The 25,478-nt window shown below is 48.2% G+C and overlaps 1 protein-coding gene and 2 long non-coding RNA genes across 8 annotated transcripts in view; 1 reads left to right on the top strand and 2 right to left on the bottom strand.

Annotated features, from left to right (window-relative positions):
* The first annotated feature begins 11,969 nt into the window (after positions 1-11,969).
* Positions 11,970-21,423, top strand: LOC114817480. Of its 6 annotated transcripts, none has more exons than XR_003765340.2 (10): positions 11,970-12,605; positions 13,345-13,475; positions 13,584-13,664; positions 13,810-13,966; positions 15,324-15,396; positions 15,548-15,771; positions 16,812-16,873; positions 19,176-19,305; positions 20,017-20,215; positions 21,101-21,423. It is a non-coding gene; the product is annotated as an uncharacterized LOC114817480 (long non-coding RNA). The 6 variants fall into 6 exon arrangements; XR_003765334.2 differs by having other exon boundaries at positions 20,017-20,460; XR_003765339.2 differs by lacking the exon at positions 21,101-21,423 and adding an exon at positions 20,251-20,452 and having other exon boundaries at positions 20,017-20,165.
* On the bottom strand, positions 16,512-20,387 carry LOC100083475 (lymphotactin). Its single transcript, XM_001513985.4, has 3 exons — positions 20,237-20,387; positions 17,885-17,999; positions 16,512-16,859 (listed from the first exon to the last, which is right to left on the bottom strand). The coding sequence occupies exons 1-3, from the start codon at positions 20,295-20,297 to the stop codon at positions 16,673-16,675; spliced, it is 363 nt and encodes a 120-aa protein (XP_001514035.1). The 5' UTR covers positions 20,298-20,387; the 3' UTR covers positions 16,512-16,672.
* A 1,708-nt stretch (positions 21,424-23,131) lies between the features above and the next one.
* LOC114817482 overlaps positions 23,132-25,478 on the bottom strand; it is a 33,363-nt gene continuing 31,016 nt past the window's right edge. Inside the window, exon 3 of the long non-coding RNA XR_003765341.1 lies at positions 23,132-23,171. This is a non-coding gene — a long non-coding RNA (uncharacterized LOC114817482). The remainder of the gene's footprint in view (positions 23,172-25,478) is intronic.

Below are 25,478 nucleotides of genomic sequence, written 5' to 3'. Positions count from 1 at the left end.
ATGTTGCTTCTCCTCTCAAATACCAGCACTCTCTGTCACCTCAGTCCAACACTTCGAGTCACTAACAATGGAAGGAAATGTAAATTCTGAGCACGAGAATGAAATTCAGATGTGCTAAGGGTCGCTGGTGGCTTGACACAACCTTGAATGCTGGGATTCGATGGGGGAAGGCTCTGTGGAGAAGGCAAGAGGCCTCACTCAACAGCAGGTGTTCAGCGGATCCTTGGCTCTTTAAATGTTAATTTTTTCCCCCATAATTTAGGAGGAAAGAATAATTGCTACTCAGTGATTCACACTAATAATTTTTTACATGATGCCAAATGTTGGAACACTCTGTCACAGATACAAATTTATTTTGGATGAAATGCTGTTTTAAGCCTGTTTTCGGAGGAAAAGAGGAAAGGGTCTATGTCCTTCTGCCAGGCTCACCTGGACCCCTGACCCCAGCCTTCCATGATGTCATTACCACTGGGGTTGCCTTAGTAACGTGATAAGAACTGCGCACTGTTACCCAGTGTCCGGGCCGGGTGGATGGGATCTGGCCAACTTCTCTTGAGAAGCCGTATGGCCCAGTGGGAAGAGCCCGGGTCTGGGAATCAGAAGGACCTGGGTTCTAATCCCACTCCAACATTTGTCTGCTGTGTGACCCCGGGCAAGTCACTTCACTTCTCTGTGCCTGTTACCTCATTTGTAAACTGGGGATAAGTCTGCGAGCCTCATGTGGGACAGGGACTGCGTCCAACCTGATTAGCTCATGTTTACCCCAGCACTTACTACAATGCCTGACACAGAGTGAGCGCTTAATAGATACCGTAAAAAAAGAAAGGGATGAAGTAATAGTTGTTTTCAGTTATCTGAAAGTTTTCCCCTAGTTTTTTTTTTATGGTACTTGTTAAGCACTTACTACATGCTAGACACTGTACTGAGCACTACAGTAGATACGAGCTAATCAGTTTGGACACAGTGCATGTCCCACACGGGGTTTACAGTCTTAATCCTCATTTTAGAGAAAAGGTAACTGAGGCACAGAGATTTGAAGTGACTTATCCAAGGTCACGCAGCAGACAAGTGGCAGAGCCGGGATTAGAACCCAGGTCCTTCTGTTTCCCAGGTCCGTGCTCTATCTCCGCCCCTTTTAAATGGGATTTGAGACTGAGGGCCCCAGGTGGGACAGGGACTGCGTCCAACCCCATTTGCTTGTATCTATCCCAGTGTTCAGTACAGTGCTCGGCACATTGTAAGCGTTTAACGGATACCATTATTATTACTATTATTTTCTCTTGCTCGACACAGAGTCAGCCCTTAGCAAACCCCTTAATCATTGTCGTGGCTGGATGGGATAATACTTGCGGCATTTGTTAAGCGCTTACTAAGTGTCAGGTACTGTACTGAATGCCGGGGGGGGGGGGTGTTACAAGCAAATCAGGTCGAATACAGTCCTTGCCCCACATGGGGTTGACAGTCTTAATTCCCCATTTTACAGATGAGGTAACCGAGACCCGGAGAAGTGAAGTCACACAGGAGACAAGTGGTGGAGTCGGGATTAGAACCCAGGTCCTTCCGACTGCTGGGGGCCCTTACTCTACCCACTAGGCCATGTTGCTTTAGATTCAGAAGAGGGGTGGGGAGGGCGGCTGAGATTCGGTCACACGGGACGGGGAGGAGGGGGGAAAGATGGCGAGGGGTGAGTGACAGGGCAGGCTGTCCTCAGGATCACCTTGTTCTGCGGTGGCACCCAATTACTCATCGGCGGCGGGCCGATGCCTGACATTTGCAGAGTCTTAAGTGTGCTTCTTCCGACCGGGCCCCCTTAACCCTGGGCTCCAGGAGTGAGCCATTCCACTTTGTTTACAGGGCAACCCCGCGCCCCCGGCCCGTGGGGCCGGCAGCTAAATAGGCCATTTTCCAAAGTCCAGATAGGTTATAATAATAATAATGATAGTGGTACTTGTTAAGTGCTTACTATGTGCCAGACACTGTACTAAGCTCTAGGGTAGATACCAGCAAATCGGGGTGGACACGGTGCCTGCCTTACATGGAGCTCACAGTCTCAATTCCCGTTTTACAGATGAGGGAACTGAGACCCAAAGAAGTGAAGCGACTTGCCCAAGATGGCAAACAGACAAGTGGCGGAGTCGGGATTAGAATCCATGTCCCCTGACTCCTAGGTCCGTGCTCTTTCCATCAGGCCAGGCCGCTTCTCAAGCCGCTAAGGTTAAGCAATTTGCCCTCAGTCACACAGCAAAAGCAGCCTTCCCTCCACTTGGCCACGCCTTGGCCTGGTAGGCTAAATCCTTAGCAAAGTGAGATTCTTTTTAACTCCAGCTGCCTCTCCTGGATCTGAGTGTGAATTCTCCTTCTCCCCATGGCCGTTCCTTGAATGCGGCCTTCTTCCTCCCCCACTCCCCACCCCAAAGCCAGACTCCCCAGTCACTTCTGGCCAAGCCCAGTTGGGAGAGAGAGGGGAGAGGTTGAGGAGGGGGAAAGAGGGGTTTGGGATGGGGTTGGGGGGTGTGAAGGGAAGAAGCGGGTATCTCTAAACATCCAGCATGACAGGTCAGGTCAACCCAAGCTGAAACTCCACAGTGCTCACAAGAAATCAGGTCTCCCAGGCATAAAGTCTTCCCTTCTCTGCTCTCTGGGGGATTAGCAGCCTTGGAGGTCGGGGTTGAGAAGGGTGTCAGAGAGAGCGGGTGGGAAGAGGAACACATCCTGAACTCTTGGAAGCCCCCATGGGCCCTCCAGAACTCTGGAAGAGACAATGGGAGCTTAAGTAATAATAATAATAATAAATAATTATGGTATTTGTTAAGCGCTTGCTATGTTCCAAGCATTCATTCATTCAATCGATGGTATTTCAGACCCCAGAGCCTGCGATACCCGTGTGTGGGGTTCAAATACCCCCCCGAAGTAAGGAGGAGCTGAGAAGGGGCTGAGACTTTCAGCTCCATCTCTGATCAGCCTCTGGTTCACAGCAACCGACTGTTGGCTGATTGAGCTCTGACCTGAATTCTGACTTTCAGGGCCCTAAATATAGAAAGCACAGAGTCTGCACGAGCTATATTTAGCCGGGCCCGGAAGGGGAAAGGAACCGTTGCAGGTGGGAAGGGAAGAAGGGTAGAGGGATGAGGCAGAAACAGCTGCCATCATGGATTGAACTATTGTTCCCGACAGGAAGAAGGCAGGGGCTGGGGATAAATGGGAAATTTCAGACCCGGTTGTTTTCCTGGTATGGAGGATGGTTTTTTACTGTCCTGTTTTATCAAGTCCCGGAGGCATTAAATGGCATCTCCTGCTACCATTTCCCAGTACCAGGTTGGTCCAGCTCAGAGCTGCCTGGCCTCTCCTGGAGACCCTCCTGGATGTGTGGGGGTAATAATAATAATAATAATTGCAGTATTTGTTAAGTGCTTACTTTGTGCCAGGCACTGTACTAAGCGCTGGAGGGAGGAAGAGAGCTGAAGATGGAGTTAAGGAACAGAACTGGAGGTGTTTACAAATTCTACTCCCTCTGCCTGCCTTCATTTTTTTTTAATTTATGGTGTTTGTTAAGCACGTACTAGGTGCCAGGCACTGAACTAAGTGCTGGGGTAGATCCAAGCTAATCAGGTTGGACACAGTCCCTGTCCCACCTGGGGCTCACAGTCTTAATCCCCATTTGACAGATGAGGGAACTGAGGCAGAGAGAAGTGAAGTGACTTGCCCAGGGTCACACAGCAGGGAAGTGGCAGAGCCGGGATCAAAGCCCTCCATGAATTCGACTGAAGGTCAGAGACGCCAAGAGCCCAGCCTCGTAGCCGGCCAACGGCAACGCCCTTTTGGCATCCCACACAAGCTGCCGTCCCTTGGCATAGGGTTGGGTGACCCTGACTTGCTCCCTTTGTTCTTCCCCCCTCCCAACCCCACAGCACTTATATCCATATCTGTCACATTTATTTATTTATATTAATGTCTGTCTCCCCCACTTTAGACTGTAAGCTCATTGTGGGCTGGGAATGTGTCTGTTTATTGTTGTATTTGTACTCTCCCAAGCGCTTAGTACAGTGCTTTGCGTACGTTAAGCACTCAATACAATTCAGAGAATTGAATGAATGAGTCCAGTCCGTTACCCACCTGGTGCCATGACGTCCAGCCTCTTTCCGCTAGACTCTCTTGCCCCTTTAGGTTTACTTCACTCATTCATTCAACTCTATCTATTGGGTGCTTACTATGTGCAGCACACTGTACTAAGCGGTTGGGAGAGGGCAATGTAACAATATAGCATACGCATTCCCTGCCCACAACAAGCTTACCGACTAGAGGGGGAGATGACATTAAATAAATAAATGAAGGATATGGACATAAGTGCTGTGGGACCTGGACGGGGGATGAATAAAGGGAGCAAATCAGAGCAAGGCAGAAAGGCGAGGGAGAAAAGGAAATGAGGGCTTGCTCAGGAGACATAATAACAATTGTGGTATTTCATTCAATCATATTTATGAAGTGTGTACTGTGTGCAGTCCACTGTACTAAGTTAAGCACTTATTATGTGCCGAATACTGTAATAAGCGCTGGGGTAGATACAGGTTAATCAGGTTGGACACAGTTCCTGTCCCACATAGGGCTCACGCTCTCATTCTCCATTATACAGAGGAGGTAACTGAAGAGTGAAGTGACTTGTCCAAGGTCACACAGCAGAGACGTGGCGGAGCGGAGGGTAGAATGTGCCTCGGAGGGGAGAGTAACTGTCTGATATGAAGAGGGAGGGCATTCCAGACAAGAGGCAGGGCTTGGACGAGTGGTGGGCCTGTCCTTCCGACCAGCCCACTTCTCTCCTGTCCCCCACCTCCCCACCCCCTGGACCCTCGCTGTCTAGCCAAACTGAGTGTCCACTGCAACATTTCCCTATCGTGCTGCCTTCCCAGCCCCCTCCTCCTCCCCGGCAGCTCAGATGTCCGGCCGGCTTCCCCGTCTGAGGGGCTGCGGACCGCTTCCTCTGCTCAGATCTGCACTGCAGCAGTGGGCCGTGCCTCCACCCCCTCTCTCCTTCCCACCGCTCTCAGCTTACATAAGCTGCTCCTATGCAGTGAAATCCTGTTCCCTGAGAGAGGGAAAACGGAAACACAGAATGGCCTCCGGCAGAAGCACCTGGGTCACCTGTCACTTCTCACAGTCGGGACCTCGAAGCAGGATTTAGTGAGGTTGGGAGCAAACATATCCTCCCTCACCTGTCTCGGGGAAGGTGGCGTGTTCTAATGTCTAATGAGCAGAGGGTTCGGGATTGAGAGCAGAAGGAAGATCATCTGATTTGTGGCTTCTCTGCTCATGATGATTTTATCAGTTGAGCTCTTACTAGGTGTAAGCGCTGTATTAAGCGCCGGGGTGGATACAAGATCATTGGGTTGGACGCGCTCCCCGTCCCCCATGGGGCTCGCAGTCTAAGTAGGAGGGAAAACAGTTACTGAGTCCCCATTTTACAGATGAGGGAACTGAAGCACAGAGAAGCGACTCGCCCAGCAGAGAAGTGGCAGAGCTGGGGTTAGGACTCAAGTTCTTTGACTCTCAGGCCCATGTTCTTTCCACTAAGTCCTGCTGTGTGTCTTTGGGCAAATCGCTCAACCTCTCTGTGCCCTACTGAAATCATAAAATCACAACTCTTCCAGGAAGCCTTCCCTGACTAACCTCTCTCCTCCTCACACTATCCTCCCTCTCGGGAGTACAGGCCTGGGAGTCAGAGGACCCGGGTTCTAATCCCAGCAGCCTAGACCATTCAGGAGAGCCAAGTTAATTACGTGTGGTACAAGGGGTGACTCAGTAGACGGGATAAAATAAGATGATGAAATAAGATAGGATAGGATAGGATAGGAGAAGATGAGATAGGATAGGATAAGATAGCACAAAGTACAAAGTCCTCAATAAATTGAATGGATGATAAACTAGGCTAAGACCTGAGAAGCAGCATAGTATAGTGACTAGAACAGAGGCCTGGGAGTCAGAAGGTCATGAGTTCTAATCCCCACTCTGTCACTTGTTTGCTTTGTGACCTTGGGCAAGTCTCTTCGCTCCTTTGTGCCTCTACTCTCTCATCTGGAAAATGGGGATTGAGACTATGAGCCCCACTTGGGACAGGGACTGTGTCCAACCCGATTTCCTTGTATACACCGCAGCATTTAGCACAGGGCCTGGCACGTATTAAGTGCTTAACAAATATCACAATTAATTATTATTATTACTACCTGCTCAGTAAGAATTCAGCCTGGGGGCATAAGGGTTCAAATTCAAGACTGGGACTCTTTTTCTGGAGAACCATGACACAGAACATTCTTCCCAGGAAAGAAAGAGCGTGGACGATTCGCAGCCCTGAGAACCGTGAGGCACGAAGGGGAACAGGATAGCACCCCGAGATGGGAGGTCAAGGGGTCGGATCGGCTGATGGACGAGGTGCTTGCTCTCCTTTCTGCTTCGTTCCGGTCCAGACAGCATCATCTAAGAGAAAACCAGCCAGCCTGCCCCTAGTCTCCCTTTTAAATTCAACAGTGTAACAAGAGACGGTGCAGAATATTTCCTGGAGATTAAGGACTCTCCCCAGCACCTCCCATGAGCCCTGGTTTCTGACCTGGCTCTCCTCGGCAGAACTATATCTAGCTCGAACGCTCAGCAGAGAAAAAGGGTACGCTCTGTCCTCTTCTCCTAGCTTCTTCTCTTTTTGGTAATAATGATAATGTTGTGGAATTTGTTAAGCACTTACTAGATACCAGGCATCAGACAGAAACTCCTTACTTTAAACCGGTTAATTGCCTTGCCCCCTCCTATCTCACCTCACTCCTCTCCTACTCCAACCCAGCCTGCACACTTCCCTCCTCTAACGCCAACCTTCTCACCGTCCCTCCATCTCGTCTATCTCACTACTGATCTTTCACCCACGTCCTGCCTCTGGCCTGGAACGCTCTCTCTCTTCATATCTGACAGACAGTGACTCCCCCCGTCTTCAAAGCCTTAACCAAGGCACATCTCCCCCCAAGAGGCCTTCCCCGATTAAGCCCTCTTTTCCTTTTCTTCCACTCCCTTCAGCTTCTCCCCGACTTGCTCCCTTTATTCGTCCCCCCTCCCAGCCCCACTGTACTTATGTCCAAAATCCTAATTCATTTATTTAATGTCATCTCCCCCTCTAGATTCATCTCTCCCTCTAGATTGTAAGTTTATTGTGGGAAGGGAATGTGTCTGCTATCTTGTTATATTGTTGGGAAACAGTGTGGCTCAGTGGAAAGAGCCTGGGCTTCGGAGTCAGAGGTCATGGGCTCGACTCCCGGCTCTGCCACTTGTCAGCTGTGCGACTGTGGGCAAGTCACTCAACTTCTCTGGGCCTCAGTTACCGCATCTGTAAAATGGGGATTAACTGTGAGCCTCACGTGGGACAACCTGATTCCCCTGTATCTACCCCAGCGCTTAGAACAGTGCTCTGCACACAGTAAGCGCTTAACAAATACCAACATCATTATTATTATCATTATACTGTCCTCTCCCAAGCACTTAGTACAGTGTTCTGCACACAGTAAAAGCTCAGTAAATATGATTGAATGATTGATAATAATGAGATCCAGTAAGTCCCTGGCCCCTCAGCGCCCACAGTCTAGAGGGAGGGAGAGAGGGGATCCTCTGCCTATTTCACAGGAGCAGAAATTGAGGCCCAGAGAGGTTCAGTGACACAGGTCACACAGCAGGCCTGTGGTGGAGCTGGGTTTAGGACACGGGTATTTGGCCTCCCAATCCTGTGCTCTTTCCACTGGGTCTCACGTCAGTCCTGGCTGGTTCTCCCAGTCCAGCCCCCCTTCCCCACCCCTGGGAACGATTGCCTGCCCTGACCGGATATTTTCTGGGATTCAATCCCTTCTGAGAGTCAGTTTACAAGAAGGAGTCGCCCATGGCAGCGGATTCTGCCCAGCAGGAGGAGCAGTGTTCTTGCTGTTGAGCTGCATTAGTTTTCCTCCTTGGAGACGGAGAGATCGATTTTCAGACCTCAGCAGACTCAATCGATCGTATTTATTGAGCGCTTACTTTGTGCAGGCCACTGTACTTAGCTCTTGGGAGAATACAATAACTAGAGAGTTGTTAGACACGTTCCCTTCCTACAAAGAGCTTATAGTCTAGAGGGGTAGACAGACATAAATAAAATACGGACAATCGATTGTGTTTATTAAGCGCTCACTATTTGCAGAGCACTGTACTAAGCGCTTGGGAGACTGCAGTACAACAGAATTAGCAGACACGTTCCCTGCCCATAAGAATTACAGTCTAGAGTTGGTCCGTCTATCGTATTTATTGAGTGCTTACCGTGCGCAGCGCACTGTGCTAAGCGCTTGGGAGAGTACACCATAACAATAAACAGATAAATTCTCTGCCCTCAACGACTTTAGTTCTAGTCCAGTTCTGTGGGGCGGAGTGAGGGGGAATAAGCGCAGCAAATCCAAGTGCAACCAGACACCAAAGAGACTGTAAGCTCCACGTGGGCAGGGAATGTGTCAGTTCTATTGCTATATTGTATTCATTCGATAGTATTTATTGAGCGCTTAGCGTGTGCAGAGCACTGTACTAAGCGCTTGGAATGTACAAATCGGAAACAGATATAGTCCCTGGCCATATTGTACTCTCCCGAGTGCTTAGTACAGTGTTCCGCACACAGTAAGCGCTCAGTAAATACAGTTGACTGAGGAGGAAATGAAGGGCCAAGAAAGTTGAAGTGACTTGCCCAAGGTCACACAGCAGGCCAGAATCGGAGTTGCGATTAGCGTCCGGAATGCCTAACACTAAGCCGCACAGGCTCTATCCGTTAAGCGACACCATCCCCCTTTGTGTCCTTAGGGAGAGCTTTAATCATGTCACAGCTGAATAATGCTTGAGGCTCTTAGAGCCTCTCTCCTAGGGGCTGAAGGTTTTCTGGGTGGGATAGGGGTGGGTCACGGAGGGAAGGAGGGGATTGATAAGAAATGAGACATTCTGCCGTCTCGTTCATTCATTGGATCGTATTTATTGAGCGCTTACTGTGTGCACGGCACTGTACTAAGCGATTGGAAAGTACAATTCGGCAACAGATAGAGACAATCCCTGCCCCATTAAGGGCTCACAGTCTAGAAGGGGGAGACAGACAACAAAACAAGTAGACAGGCATCACCATCGTCAGTCATTTCTATTAATTGAGCACTTAATTGTGCGTGCAGAGCGCTGTTTTAAGCACTTAGGAGAGTACAATACAACGAGTTGGAAGACAACTTACCTTCCCACAAGAAACTTACAGCTTAGAGTGGGAGGCAGACACTAATATAAATAGATAGATTACAAATACGTAATAAGTGCTATGGGGCTGAGGGAAGGGAAAATATCAAGTACTCCAAGGTTGCAGAGCCAAGAGGGAAAGGAGAAGGAGTAGAGGAAATGAGGGTTTAATCAGGGAAGGCCTCTTGGAGGAGATGTGATTTTATCAATCTATCGTATTTATTGAGCACTCACTATGGGCAGGGCACTGTATGAAGCGCTTGGGAGAGTACGATTCCAGAGAGTTTGGTAGGTGGATTCCCTGCCCACAAGGATTTTAGTAAGGTTCTGAAGGTGGGGAGAGTGATCATCTGTCAGAGGAGGAAGGAGAGGGCGTTTCAGCCATAGGGAGGTTGGGTGGGAGGGGTTGGTGGTGTGATAGATGCTTTGGAGTCCAAGGGAGCAAGCAGGTGCTAAAGGGGTGATGAAAGGGAAAGGTCCTGGGTGCTAACACCCGGTGTTTAGGAAATCTGGGAGTTGTTAGCCCTTAGTACAGTGCTCTGCACATAGTAAGCACTCAAATATGATTGAATGACTGGAATTCCTGGTTTCTGTCCCCACTCTATTTCATCTAGACTGTGAGCCCGTCGTTGGGTAGGGATTGTCTCTGTCGCCGAATTTTACTTTCCAAACGCTCTGCACACAGTAAGCGCTCGATAAATACGACTGAATGAATGGACGAATCAACAAATGGTATTTACTGAGCGCTTACTCAGTGCAGAGCACGGTACCACGCTCTTGGGATAATGGTGACTGTGGTCTTCGTGTTGCAGTTAGGTGCCGAGCACTGTACTAAACACTGGGATTTCAAGACCACATCGCCAAGGATACGAGAGTCTGAGAATCCTCGTTGCCGGCTATTGATCAATTGATTGATTGCTGCACTGGAGTGGCCTCCTTTCTGCCATCAAAGGCTATTTCTCCCTGGACCCTTTCCTAATCCTAAAATAGGATAAAAGGATAAAGGCAAGTTCCACCTAAGCCTCAGCCAGGTTACTTGCATGGTAACCACCGCTAAGAGCACAAGTCAAACCATCAGTGGTGTTTATTGAAGGCTTACCGTGTGCAGAGCACTGTACTAAGCGCTTGGGAGGGTTCAATACAACAGAGTTGGTGGACACGTTCCTTGTTAACGAAGAGCTTACAGTTTAGAGGAGGAGACAGATGTTAAAAAAAATATGGAGGTGGATATGTGTGGTGGGGCTGAGGGTGGGGTGAATATCAGGTGCTCGAGAGGTACAAATTCATTCATTCAATCGTATTTATTGAGTGCTTACTGTGGGCAAAGCACTGTGCTAAATGCTAAGTACAGAGACCGGTCCACTCCCTATAGCAGCCAAGGTTTTCCTGTGGGAGAAAGTGGGGCAGAGAGTGACCTGGAGTGAAACAACCACATCCTCTTTCCCTAATAAATCGCCAAGATTTTTGTGGTTTTATTAATGGCATTTGTTAAGCGTTTACTAGGTGCCAGGCACTGTACTAAACACTGGGGTACATACAAGTTAATCATGTTGGACACCATCCCTGTGCCACAGTAATCACCGTTTTGCAGACAAGGAAACAGAGGCGCAGAGAAATGAAGTGACCTGCCCAAGATCACACAGCAGATGAGTGGTGGAGCCCGAATTAGAACCCAGGTCCTTCTGTCTCCCACGTCCCGGTTCTCTCCAACGAGAAGCACCGCTTCTCATTACTTTGGTTACTATCATTTGGCGTAAGGCCTTTGAAACATTAAAAGTCCCACACTGAGCTGAGGCTGTGGACACAGTGAAGCATCCTAAATCTCCCTCCTGGGCCCTATCGCTCTTACTGAGAGAGCTTTCATTCATTTATTCAATCGTATTTATTCATTCAATCATATTTATTGAACACTTACTCTGCGCAGAGCACTGTACTGAGCGCTTAGGAGCTCAGTAACAATTCAACAATAAACAGGCATATTCCCTGCCCACAGTGAGCTTACAGTGTAGAGGATGAACCTACTGGCTAGAACGCTTACCGTGTGCAGAGCACTGAACTAAGCGCTTGGGAGAGTACCATACAACTGTAAACAGACACATCCCTGACCATAATGAACTTTCAGGCTAGAGGGGGATCATTCCGGCAGTGGAGACCCGAGCTCAAACAAGTGACTTCAGATTCAGTTCGGAAGGGTGTCTTACCAAAGACCTGGGCTTGGTCACGGAGGGCAGAGGTTCTGACCTTTCACCCAGGGTGACCAGCTCCACACCGGCACCATCTTCAACCACCTCCTCCAGGAGGCCTTCCCTGGTTAAGCCCTCGTTCCCCGGGCTCCCTCTCCCCTCCGCGTCGTCTATGAGCTTGGATCTGTGACTTCTGGACATTTGATATTCTTCCCACACCCACAGCACTCGTGTACCTATCTTCAAATTATCCCTTATAAATCACTGATTTATTCATATTAATATCTGTCTCTCCCTCTAGACTGCAAGCTCATTATGGGCAGGGAGCGTGTCTGCTAATTATGCTGTACTCTCCCAAGCGCTTAGTACCGAGCTTCGCACATAGTAAGTGCTCAGTAAATACCACTGATTGATCGACTATCACTGACTCCCACACGACCCAAGCAATTTCGCAGGATAATCACTTGGGAGCCGGTCCACCTGCAAGAATCACCATGGTAACCCCAAGGATCCATGGTCTCCCTGGAGACCCTTCTAATCAACACCCCCTAAGGGTCCCCAGCTGGCATGTTGGCAGCGTATAACGCACAGAAGATGTCGGTGTTGGTTTTTTGTTTTTTTTTTTTCTGGGGTGGATCCACTATAGGTAACTTGGCAGGCTCAGCTATTTACGGAGCCCGCTGCCTCTCTACAAACTGTAATTTATTTATTTCAGCCTGTGATGTATAGCGAAGAAGAGTAGGATTTTGTCACTCGCTTGCAGGTCTCCTCATCGATGCATGTCAGGTTTGTGTGTGTGAGTGTGTGTTTTTCTTTTTCATCTAGCAGATTGCGGGGGCGGTAAACGTGAGTAGTCTTCCGTGTAGAATGGAAAGCCAAACTTCTGTGGCGAAGACCCCAAGCCTTTCTCAAACAAACACCTGCTGCTGTTGCTGGGGGCTACCTACAACGCTCCCCCGACAACACACACTTGCACACACCTCATTAGACGGCGGCTGCAGCTGGCAAAAGCAAAGATGGAGGGGAGGTGGGTTCTGTGTTTGTGTATTCACCCAGCAGAGTTCAACAGAAGGATGCTGCCACTTGGAAGAAGGGAGCTCCTGAAAGAAGGTGCAAATGGAAAAGCGAGGTGTGGTTAATAACCTGCAAACGACTCCCTCTTTTTGACCTTAGGTATGGGTTAAATTTAAGCAAAGGGTTCTGTAACCTTTACTGTTATAAAGATATAGAGCTAGACTACGAGCCTCATGTGGGACAGGGACTGTGTCCAAGCTGATTAACTTGTTTCCTCCCCAGCGCTTAGAATAGTGCTTGACATGTAGTGAGCACTTAGCAGATGTTATAATTGTATATATATGTCTATTTTTGCTAAGCATAGCAAAGAAATGTCTTTGTATTTTTTTAAAAAGTTAATATTGTTTATAATGTTAGTAATAATGTTGGTATTTAAGTGCTTACTATGTGCAGAGCACTGTTCTAAGCGCTGGGGTAGATACAGGGGAATCAGGTTGTCCCACGTGAGGCTCACAGTTAATCCCCATTTTACAGATGAGGTAACTGAGGCCCAGAGAAGTTAAGTGACTTGCTCACAGTCACACAGCTGCCAAGTGGCAGAGCCGGGAGTCGAACCCATGACCCCTGACTCCGAAGCCCAGGCTCTTTCCACTGAGCCACGCTCATAAGTAATATGCATCACTATGAAGAGGTTATTCATCATAATTAGGAAGAGAAGGATTGTGATGAATATCATGTCATCTACCTCATAAATTCTTCCTTTCCTCATCTTGATGCTAAATTTGGTTCCTGCAAATGTTCTGAATTCTTACCTTCTATCGAATCTGTTTGCTGTCGCTCAAGCTAAGGGAATTGGGTCTTTGTAAGAATTTATTGATAAAGTCTTCCATTCCCAAAGTGATAGAGGAAAACACACTTCAAATATTTGGATCAAATGGAGAGGATGAGACTGGTCTTCATGGGTAAGACAAGAGAATCGAATCCCAAACACTTCTGTTCCAGTGGAATTGTTCTCTTCCAGGAGTCAAGGTAAAGCTCATGGAGAAATCTAGATTTTTGCTTCATCTAATTCAGGATCTTTAGCAATGTGCTTTGGGCCTGCCTTTGATCTCAAAAACCCTTTCATTTAACCCATAGAATTTGCATAAACTCAACTCCTATCTACAGTGATGCCCCAAGTCTCTAAAAGAAGAGGACACAGGAATCCATTTTTAGCAGGTAATAATAATAATAATTGTGGTATTTGTTAAGTACTTACTATGTGATAGGCATTGTACTAAGAGCTGGGATGGATACAAGCTGATTGGATTGAACATTGTCCCTGTCCCACATGGGGCTCACAGTCTCAATTCTCATTTTACAGATAAAGTCATTGAGGCATAGAGAAATGAAGTGATTTCCCCAAGGCCACGCAGTAGCCTACTGGAGGATCCAGGATTAGAACCCATAAGCTTCTGACGCCTAGGCTCTACCCACTGCACCAGCCTGCTTTCCAGTGTCGTCCACCCAGGCAATACCAGGTACACCCATGTCACCCACCCAAGGAACAGCAGATACACCCAACGCCCCCTCCCTGGCAACAGCAGGTACACCCAGTATCCCCACCCAGGCAACAGCAGGTTCACCCAAACTCTCTGTGGACAGAGAACACATCTACCAATTCTGTTATATTGTTATCTCCCAAGCAGAGCTTTGCACATAGAAGGGCTCAATAAGTACAATTGATTGTTTGATTGTCACCCACCCAGGTATCAACAGGTACACTTAGTACAGAGGTGCCCAAAAAAATTTATCGACAAGGACATAAGGGAAAAATGGTCTCCTTAATTTGATCAGAAGTCATTTGCTAGTTGGTGGGGAGGGAGGACATTTTCCTTCATCTCAGGGCCAGGCAATGAATTTTGTGAGAGACACTGTGCCTTTTCATCTGGTTATGTCTCGGGGTCTCTCACAAAAGTCACTGCCTGTTACCATGCCAACCAAAAATGTGTCCCTATGGAAAGTAACTGAACGTAGAATACGGGTAGCATTGGAGCCAACTGCTCATTGTGAGTGTCGGGAGGGAAGGGGATAGGGAGTCTGGGGAGGATGAGAACTGAGAGGGGAGCAGCCTTCAAATAGCTCACAGGTCAGAGAGCCCCCATCTTGGCTCTGGTCGGACTGGATTGGGAACCTTTGGGTCTTTTTTCTTTTTTGAATGATATTTCTGAAGTGCTTACTAGGTGCCAGACACCATATTAAGTGTTGGGGTAGATACAGAATATTCAGGTTGGACACAGTCCCTGTCCTATTTGGGGGTCTCACAGTCTTAATTCTCATTTTACAGATAACGGAGGTACAGAGAAGCTGAGGGCTCCTCAGAAGATTAGAGAAGCAGCATGGCCTAGTGGAAATAGCGCAGTCCTAGGGGGTAAAAAGACCTGGGTTCTAATCCCAGCTTCGCTACGCATCTGCTGCTTCTCTCAGTTTCCGAATCTGTAAAATGGGGATGAAGACTGTATGCCCCAAGTGGGATATGGACCGTGACCAACCTGATTAGCTTGTATCCACCCCAACCCTTAGTACTGGGCCTGGCACATAGTAAGTGCTGAAGGAATACCATTAAAAAAAAAAACCAAAACTAGAAAAGAACACTGCAACCTCTGCCCCTGGAAATTTTATTAATGGATTGAGTTTGGGTTCCCAAGCATCCTGCCTTGGTGAGTTAAACTAGGCCTCGCAACTCATCCTTCTTTCCTTTCCCCTTTTCTCTCCTGTCCCCTCCCCCTTCTCCTCCATATCCCCAGCTCCTTCCCCTCCATAACTCCCTGTCCCCAGCACTTTCATGTTACCAAATAACCTTATATTCCCCTAAATTCTCCTTCTCTCTCCCTGAAGCAATGGAGACAAGGTTAGTCCTTTGCATCTGATGTCAGAGAAGGCTAGATTTATACAACTTCAGTCTCCTCAGGTGAGTGGGTTGTGAATGCTCAACTAGTAAACACACTAAGAGGCTGTGTGTGTGTGTGTGCACATGTGATCTGTTGACTAGTTTTTAGAGAATTAGACACAAACTCAATTACAAATTTTATTCTCAAATACACATTTTGCTTTCATTCAAGAATTGATCTATGATACGATGTGGGTGAAATGGAAAGAGCAAAGAGGAAACCAGCTGATTACAATCGCAGAAGGGGATGAATACATGGAGAAAGCACACATGACCACGGCTACCAACCACACGGTAGAAATACCACTTGTCGACGACCCGATAAGCCCCGGATGTCGGTCAGCGTTCTGAAGCCTTTCAGAGTGTTCCAGAAGTTTCAGACCACTCCTTGGACTGGTGAGGACGGCGGCCCCTCGAGAAGCTGGAGAGAAGGGAACTTCTCTCCAACTTCTCGCGTCTCTTAATAATGTTGGTATTTGTTAAGCGCTTACTATGTGCAGAGCACTGTTCTAAGCGCTGGGGTAGATACAGGGTAATCGGGTCGTCCCACGTGAGGCTCGCAGTTAATCCCCATTTTACAGATGAGGTAACTGAGGCACAGAGAAGTGACTCGCCCACAGTCACCCAGCGGACAAGTGGCAGAGCTGAGAGTCGAACCCATGACCTCTGACTCCGAAGCCCAGGCTCTTTCCATTGAGCCACGCTGCTTCTCTGGTCTCTTCTTCCAGAGCTGTTCTCAGCCTGATCTCTTCACCTGAGCCCCAACCTGCCCTGTAGCCTGGTCGTATCCTGGATCTCAACAGCGTCACCTCCCCCTCCCTGACTAGCTGCGGCCTGCACCTACCCTCTATTCGGCTCCGTCTTGGGATGGCGATCATCTGCCCCAGTTGGCACAGGAAGTCAGAGGTGGTCTGTCTGGGCTGTGATTTGTTTGTCCAGAGCTGACTCCTGGCAAGGAGAGTTTGTCTGCACAACAGCTCTCTAGAGGTCTGGACCAAGGTTAACAGGCATTAGTGTTCCCAGGGACTGTGTCCTTGTCTTCACTTGGTTTCCCCCCTGCCTTTTCTGGAGGGTTGGTTGAGGGGGCAACCGTCTTTTCCTTCTTCCTGCCTTTCACTAAATGACCAAAGTGCCTGTGCATGCCAATAAATATTTATTCATATAAGGTTCAGCGAGAACTTGAAAGACGTGAAAGTGAAAACCAAGAAACCCTTTTTCCCACATCTGTCCCGAAGAATCAAAACAAATACTAGAGTTTCAGTTTCTTCCAGTCGGTAGCACGAGTTCCAAGCAGCTGTTAATAATAGAAGGAAGTGGCTGTAGGGGAGGCCTTATTTGTAGATGGCTCGGTGCTGGTTTTCTTCTCTTGACTTAAGCTGACCATTCTCTTGGTGGTGGCTCTTCGGTCCATGGTCTTTATGGCTTTTTTCACCCAGGAGGCTTCCGGGTTGGCGCAAAATTTAATCCCACGCCTGGTGAAGAAGCTGCATGGAAAGAGGTAGGAAAATGGTTAACTATCTTCTGGGGATTTGGGAGTTTGAGGTGAGTCAGAGTAGATATGAAAGGTCACTTTGGGGGGTCAGTCAGAGGAGGAAGGAAGCCCCCGAGAGGAATCGCCCCCGGTCGATCGCCAAGGTTGGCATTTTGGCTGGCCAGTGAATGACCTCATCTGTGGTTAATAATGTTGGTATTTAATAATGTTGGTATTTGTTAAGCGCTTACTATGTGCCGAGCACTGTTCTGAGCGCTGGGGTAGACATAGGGGAATCAGGTTGTCCCACGTGGGGCTCACAGTCTTCATCCCCATTTTACAGATGAGGGAACTGAGGCACAGAGAAGTGAAGTGACTTGCCCACAGTCCCACAGCCGACAAGTGGCAGAGCTGGGATTCGAACTCATGAGCCCTGACTCCAAAGCCCATGCTCTTTCCACTGAGCCACGCTGCTTCTCTAGGTCAGTGGTCTACACACTTTTTTGGCCTGTGCCCACCACCCCTTTCTTGCTCCCCAAAGAACAACCTGCACTTCCTCTCACTGTCCACCCTCAGGGACAGGGCAGGCCTCAAAGAGGTGGGCTTGGTGTTGCCAGGTTGCCCTGGTTTGGGGCATGCACAAGAGGACAGTGTCCTTCGAATGCGACTGATAGGTGTCAGAGCTTGTCTGAGATTTACCCTTCTGACTGCTCATTTCTACTGAACAGGACAGTGACCTCTTTCCTCCCTGGGAGCAGCGTGGCCTAGTAGAAAGATTATAGGCCTGGGAATCAGGAGACCTGGCTTCCAATGCCGGCTCTGCCACTTTTCTGCTGTGTGACCTTGGGAAAAATCATTCAACTTCTCTGTGCTTCAATATCCCCAGCTGTCAAATGGGGCTAAAATCCCTGTTCTCCATCCCCCTGAGACTGTGAGCCTCGTGGGAGACAAGGACTGCTTTTTTCGAATCTGTCACAGTGCTTGGCACAGATTGAGCACTTAAACGCCTGCTATCATTGAGCAAAAAAGCAAACTTACATCACTGCTTTCATAGGTCCTTCTTGGATGGTGTATTTCTTCAGTGCGTTGATTTTTATGGGCTGGTTTGTCAGACTCACACAAATCTGTTTTGTCATCACCTCACTCCCGACACCTGATAAAGGAGGAGACAAACTGTTAGTCCCCTGGGGGTCAACAACACATTTAGCCAGTCCCTCTAGCCAGACTTATTGGGGAACTCCAGGGGCTACCAACATGTTGCCTTGAGATGACGCTGATTTTCTCTCTAGGGAAGCAGCCGGGAGCACCATTCCCTCAATTAATGGTATTCATTGAGCCCTTATTTTGGGCACAGAGAACTATACTAAGCACTTGAGCGAGTACAGTAGAATTAGTAGACATGATCCCTGCCCTCAAGAAGCAGAGCACACGGGGAGAGCACAATCCCTGCCCTAGAGAAGCTTACTGTCTACTATGTGCAGCACATTATAGCTAACACTTGGGAGAGGACAAGAACTTTAGTAGATCTGATCCCTATCTATAAAGAGCTTAAGATCTGTCGGAGGAACCACTAATTGTTTCTCAGTCTTAGCAAGAACATGAGCCTCCTGCTGGGTTTAAACTGGACACAGGGGAGATATGCCAGGGGCTGGTAGCCTTGATCAGAGTTATCCCTATCTGGACAAAGACGATTCTTGAGGATTCTGTCTTTTTTTTCCCCCTCCAGTGATTTTTGATAAGTGCTTTCTATGTGCCCGGCTGTGTACTAAGCGCTGTGGCAGCTTGGACAGAGTCCCTGTCTCACCCAGGGCTCACAGTCTTAATACCCATTTTACAGATGAGGTCCCTGAGGCACAGAGAAGTGAAAGTAACTTGCCCAAGGTCACACAGCAGATAATTGTCTTAGAGATCAGGGAGAGAGGAAACATCTATAACTGTCAAGGTAATCCTATAGCCCTGCAGCGAGGGTAGGGAAATTAAGGCTCGGCAACATTCGATTAGTGTTCATAGTTCAGATTTTTCCCTTCCGAAGGACACATCCAGTGGAAAAGCAGTCTATTTATGCCTCAGAGCAACGAAGCAATAGCCTTCCTCATTTCCGCGCCTCGGTTTCTGAGATGCAATTCAATGTTCTGTTCACAAATACATTTCTCTCCCGACTCACCCCTCCCTCTAGCTCCCGCCCCCTTCCTTTTCAACTCCACTGTCAGTAGCCTCTACAGGGTTCTGGTTCCAATTAGTTTTGGAGCTGAACTCTCCCTGAACCCAGTTGAAGAAAAATTTCACTTGTGGCTTTCCCTTTTGCTTTCTCCCATTCCTGATTATCCAGGGCTTCTGATACTGAGGACAGACACCTTTGCTTCTAAAGAGCATCAAGCCTTGTGCAAACAAATCCTCACACTCCAGCAGTGGGGTAGATACTATCTACTCCATTTCACAGATGGAAAAACTGAGGCCTGGTGAGTGAGAGAGAGGGGCTTGATAATGATGATGATGGTATTTAAGTGCTTCCTATGTGCCAAGCACTGTTCTAAGCACTGGGGTAGATACAAGATAATCAGGATGACCCAGGTGGGGCTTACGGATGAGGTACATTTTACCGAGGTAACTGAGGCACAGAGAAGTTAAGTGACTTGCCCAAAGTCACATAGGTTTGGATCCAGTTGTGAACAAGGAAATCCACATCCAGTCAGTGTTCTCCTTGGGGGGGTCCCAAGTCAGAAACCAAGTCAGAATTTTGTCTATAGAAAAAATCCCAGAAAATCAGATTTCAGGATCTGAGCTGCCTCAAGCAATGACACCATCAGTGAGAAGAAATAATCCTTTAGGATCAGTTTGGGGGTGTCCACTGACTCCCCAAACCTCCAAGTTCCTGTTTTTGGAGTTGTGGGTGAACCCCAGAAGTGCCAATGTATATACCCTGTTGGAAAGTTCTTGCCTTGGCGACAAGCTAGTGTCGATTTAGGAAACTTTTTCACTTTCACAATACCTTTCCTCCCAGAAGTCCGAATGATCTCTCTCTAAATGCTCCATATTCCCTTGGGGAATGATTGTTACTCCCGTTTTCCTGATGGGGAAACTGAGGCACGGGCAGATCAATGGACTTGCCCCATCCTCGAAGCCAACCGGTGGCAGAGTGGAAATCACTCCTCATCTCTCTTTCATTCCAGAACCAGGCTCTAGCAGTCGAGAAGCCACCTTGATGGAGAAACTGAGGCACCAGTCAGTCAAGGGACTTGTCCCCATCCTTGAAGCCTGCCCGTAGCAGAGTGGGAAATCCGTCCCCGTCTCTCCGTCTTCTCCACACCTCATTCTAAAGGTCAAGACACCACCTTGCCGCCAGCTTGCCTTCAAAACTGGAACCTCAAAGTAATTCATTCCCAAACTTACCTTCCACTACGTAGGTGCAGAGGGCGCAGAGACAGAAGGTGACCAGGATGAGAAGTTTCATAATTGCCGGCAGATGGATTGGGTAGCAGGAACAGACAGAGCCAAGCACCGAATTAAGCGCTGGAGGCCCCAAAGAGACAATGAAGACCAGAGTCCTGGCTGAGCTTTTATCGGCTGGTGAAAGCGCATTCGCTGGAAAGTTCCAATTCACCCATTCTGGTGGAGTGAGTTGTAATTTTCTCAGCCAATGAGATGCACTCTGTGGGTGGATTTTTTTTTAACTTTAAAGAGCTGATAAGAACTGCTAAAGAGGAGTTGAGTGGGGGTGGGGGGGGGGGGTGGGAGGGACAGTCTCCACAACACTCCACAGCTGAGAGACCCCTGGGGTCAAAAGGAGCCTCACATTGATGGGGCTCAAGTCTCCTTGCCCCCCTTTGCCAGGACCCTCAGTCATCCCTGCTAAGGTGGGCACCGGCCAGCGTCAGCTGTGGCTTCCGGTGTCACCGTCCTCACACGTAAGGCCCAAACCACTGGTGGAGCCTCAAAGCCTGTGGAAGAAGAGAAACTTTCCCCCTGCATCTTCACCTTAGCACCCTCCCCTGCCCCTCACCAACAAAGGTTTCTCGGTGGGCCCAGGGGGCCATTTTTGATTCATCTCATCCTCTTCATGAGGGGAGCTGTGAAGATTAAAAACTTCCATAGCAAGGATGATGATGACAATGATGATAGAGGCTCCCACGGGGCACGTCAGACAATAGGCCCGAGCCTGGCATTCTGAGCGGAGGTGTTGATGATAGTATTAGTGGCTCGTGCGGAGGTCTTCCGCGTCCTCTCATCGTGTTCCCTCTCGTTGTGTTTTTTTAGCGGAAAGGCGGGCGAGAGGGCCGGCAGATTACAAAAGGCAAGTCAGAGTTACATGTACAAAAGCCACTTTGGGTAGAACAGACCACCGTGGAATGCCGACGTTAAACCTGAGAGCCACGGACCAGCAAGCGGTTGCCAAAGTGACCCTCTATGGAGCCACTGAAGCCACATAACCCAGTAGAGTCCTTCTCTCTCCAAGGCCGTGGTTAAGACCTCTTCCGGAAGTCCTCCCTTCTATAATCCAACAGGTTCCATCGAAAAGCCCCCCTATTTCACTGGAGGAAATGGAAAAAACCTCACTCGATAAAGAAGCAGAAAATTCAGGTTCTAGTGTGACCTCTGTCACCAAATGATTCTGGGTATCCTAGAGTGAAGAGCTTAATCCCTGTGCCTCAGTTTCCACCCATAAATACCATAAGGACAGCATGTGCCCCTATCCCACTCTGGCATGATGTGACAACAGAGACTTTCTCAAATAATAATTGTGGTATTTGTTTAGCGCTTACTATGTACCAGACACTGTACCAAATGCTGGGGTGGATTCAAGCAAAACAGGTTGGACACAGTCCCCGTCCCACTTGGGGGCCACAGTCTCAATCCCCATTTTACAGATGAGGTAGCTGAGGCCCAAAGCATTGAAGTGTCCCGAAGTCCCACAGTAGACAAGCGGCGGGATTAAAAACCTGGTCATCCACGAGAAGCAGCCTGGTGTAGTAGATAGAGCCCGGGCCTGGGAATCAGATGACCTGGGTTCTAATTGCGGCTCTGTCACCTGTCTGTAGGGTGACCTTGGGCAAATCACTTCATATCTCTGGGCCTCAGTTACCTCATCTGCAAAATGGAGATGAATTCTGTGAGCCCATGTAGGACACGGATTACCTTGTATCTACCCACAGAGTTTAGCACGGTGCCTGGCCCCTAGTAAGTGCTTAACAGATACCTTTTTTTAAAAAAAAAAAGCAATCAGTGGCATTTACTGAGCACTTACAGTGTGCAGAGCACTGTACTAGGCATTCAGGAGATTGGCAGTGCTGTTGACAGGCTTAGAGAGGTAGCTAAGCTTCAGGGGTCCCTTGAGGGAGGGGCACCCAGCAGGGCATTGTTCCAGGGCTTGGTAGGGGACCACAGGAAGGAAATTGCAGAGGAAGGCCTGCTTCCCCCCTAGACTGCAAGCTCGCTATGCGTAGGGAACCTTTTATATTGTACTTTCCCAGGCATTTAGTAGTAATAATAATAATAATGGTATTGAAGTGCTTACTATGTGCTAAGCACTGCTCTAAACACTGGGGTAGACACAAGGAAATCAGGTTGAACACAATCCCTGTCCCATCACAGTCTAAATTGGAAGGAGGAGGATTTAATCCCCATTTTACTGAGGCACAGAGAAGTTAAATGATTTACCCAAAGTCACACAGCAGAGGAGTGGTGGAGCAGGGATTAGAACCCAGGTCCTCTGACTCCCAAGTTCTTTCCACTAGGCCACGCTGCTACTATAAAAGTCTTCTCTAAAGACTTCTTTAAAGTCACCAGGTTTAATTGGTGAGGTGAATGGCTGAGGAAGTAATCAGTGAAAGCCAAAGCCTCCATGTTGTTTGAACTCTTATAAATAAGGACCAAAGCATCTTCTCAAGAGACCATTTGAATACATACAGCCCCTTTTAATTTTTCTAAAGTAATTTCCTAGCATCTCCTCACAATAGAAGCAGAGTGGCTCAGCGGAAAGAGCACGGGCTTTGGAGTCAGCGGTCATGGGTTCGAATCCCCGCTCGGCACTTGTCAGCTGCGTGACTTTGGGCAAGTCACTTAACTTCTCGGTGCCTCAGTTACCTCATCTGGAAAATGGGGATTAAGACCGTGAGCCCCACGTGGGACAACCTGATTCCCCTGTGTCTACCCCAGTGCTTAGAACAGTGCTCGGCACATAGTAAGCGCTTAACAAATACCAACATTATTATTAATATCCCTGCAGGTAGAAATAGTAACAGTAGTCATAACATTTACTGAGTGTCCACTTGCCTGCTGTGTGGCCTTGGATAAGTCGCTTCACTTCTCTGGACCTCAGTTACCTCACCTGTAAAATGAGAGTTAGGACTGAGAGCTCAATGAGGGACAGGTACTGTGTCCAACCCGATTTGCTTGTACCCACCTCAGCGCTTAGGACAGTGCCTGGCACAGAGTACGCAACCTACAAATACCATAATAATAATACATTCTTAATAATAATAAATAATAAATTATTATTAATGCACTCTCAAAAGGATACAACCCTGCCCCACAAGGAAATGACACTCTTTTAATCCCCATTTTGCAGAGGAACCTTAGGTTATATGACTTGCTCAGGTTCACACTGCAGCCCACTGATAGAGCCAGAATTAGAAACTAAGATCGTCCCTCCAAACTAGGGTACTAACTCTTGGATTCTCTTCAAGCCCCCTCCCTCTGACCCCTCTGTCCTCTAAACAGAAGACTAAATCTAGATGGTAAACTCGTTGTGGGCAGCGAATGTGTCTGTTGATTGTCGTACTCTCCCAAGCACTTAGTACAGTGCTCTGCACACAGTAAGAGCTCAATAAATATAACTGAATGAAAGAATGAAATAAAAGAGGATACAGTTTCTGGATGATTGCGGAGGGAACCAAAAGAGCCTTGGGAGACAGCGAACTCTCGAGGGAAGAGCCAGACTCTGTTGGGCAGTGGCCTTGGACAAGTCACTCGACTTCTCCAGGCCTTAGTTTCCCCATCTGTTCAACGGGGATAGGATCCCAACCTTCTCTCCCTCTTAGACTGGGAGTCCCAAGTAGGACAGGGTCTGAGTCTGAACTGGTAAATAGCGTCTCTCCCCCAGAGCCTGGCACAATGCCAGGCACCTACCTAGCCTCTCCCAGTCAATGCTATGTACTAAAAATAATAATTGTACGACAAGTAACAGTAGGCAGGTGTTAACTGTGGGTCTCACAATGGATGGGGTTTTGAGTCAGAAGCACTTTCCTATTCGGAATATCACAGCACATCTCGAGGCCAGCTGCCACTCAGCCACATCCGGCCCCATTCTCTGGCAGAAAGGGGAGAGATGAGGAAGGCGGTGTGGCCTAATGGACAGACCCCGGGCGTGGGAGTCGGAAGGACCAGGGTTGTAATCCCAGCTCTGCCACTTGTCTGCTGTGTGATCTTGGGCGAGTCATTTCAACGTCCCCGTGACTCAGTCACCTCATCTAGGAAGTGAAGATTAGGTATGTGAACCTGATGCGGGAAAGGGACTGGGCCCAACACGATTAACTTGTAGCTACCCCAGCATTTAGCACACTTCCTGGCACATAGTGAGTGCTTAGCAGTTACCATTAAAAAAAATAGGGTCAGACCTTCCTCTTTGCAAAATATTGCCCCTTGACAGCTCCCAGGAGGGGAGGAAATGGAGAAAAGACTTGGGGCAGAGAGGAGACATTCCAGGGTAAGGGAAGGAGTCCAGATAACTGTCCATCAGTGTTATTTTTTGAGTACCAATGGTACTTATTGGTACCATTACTCAATGGTATTTATCAACTTATTAATGATCAATGGTATTTATTGAACACTTATGTGCAGAGCACTGCACTCAATACAAGTACAATAGAAGAGTTGGTAGACTAAGATTGTTCATTCATTCAATCCCTGGGATGGTGGGTTCTAATTCCGGCTCTGCCATTTGTCTGCTGCGAGACCTTGGGCAAGTCACTTCACTTCTCTGTGCCTCAGTTTCCTCATCTGTAAAATGAGGGTTGAGACTCTGAGTCTCACATGGGACAGGGATTGGGTCTAATCCAATTTGCTTGTATCCACTCCAGCACTTAATACAGTGCCTGGCACACAGTAAACATGAATCAAATACCGGTATTATTATTAGTAGTATTATATATTGAGTGCTTACTGTATGCACAGCACCGTACTAAGCACTTAGGAGAGTACAATATAACAATAAGCAAACATTCGAGCAAGGAACGTATCTGCTAATTCTGGTGTGTTGTACTGCCTCAAGGGTTTAGTACAGTGCTCTGCACATAGTAAGCGCTCAATAAATACCACTGATTGACTGCTCTGCCCACAGTAAGCACTCAATAAAAACCACTGATCGAGTGATCAGTTGATGTTCCCTGCCCACAAGAGGCTTACAGCCAAAAGGGGAGACAAACATTAAAATAAATGACCAAGATGTGCAGAAGTGCTGTGGGGCTGAGGGTGGAGTGAAAAAAAAGGATGAATCCAAGAAGCAACGTGACCTAGTGGCCCAAGGTGAATGAACCAGGGTGCCAACCATCTCAAGGTCATACACTATCCCGTGACGGCCCGAGCCGGCAAAGCTCCACCCCGAAGCGCGGCAGGGACGCAGCCCCTGCAACCGAAA

This window comes from Ornithorhynchus anatinus, chromosome 16 (assembly GCF_004115215.2).
Source record: "Ornithorhynchus anatinus isolate Pmale09 chromosome 16, mOrnAna1.pri.v4, whole genome shotgun sequence".
In the NCBI taxonomy this organism is placed as follows: domain Eukaryota; kingdom Metazoa; phylum Chordata; class Mammalia; order Monotremata; family Ornithorhynchidae; genus Ornithorhynchus; species Ornithorhynchus anatinus.
This window is presented reverse-complemented; position numbering and strand designations above follow the sequence as displayed.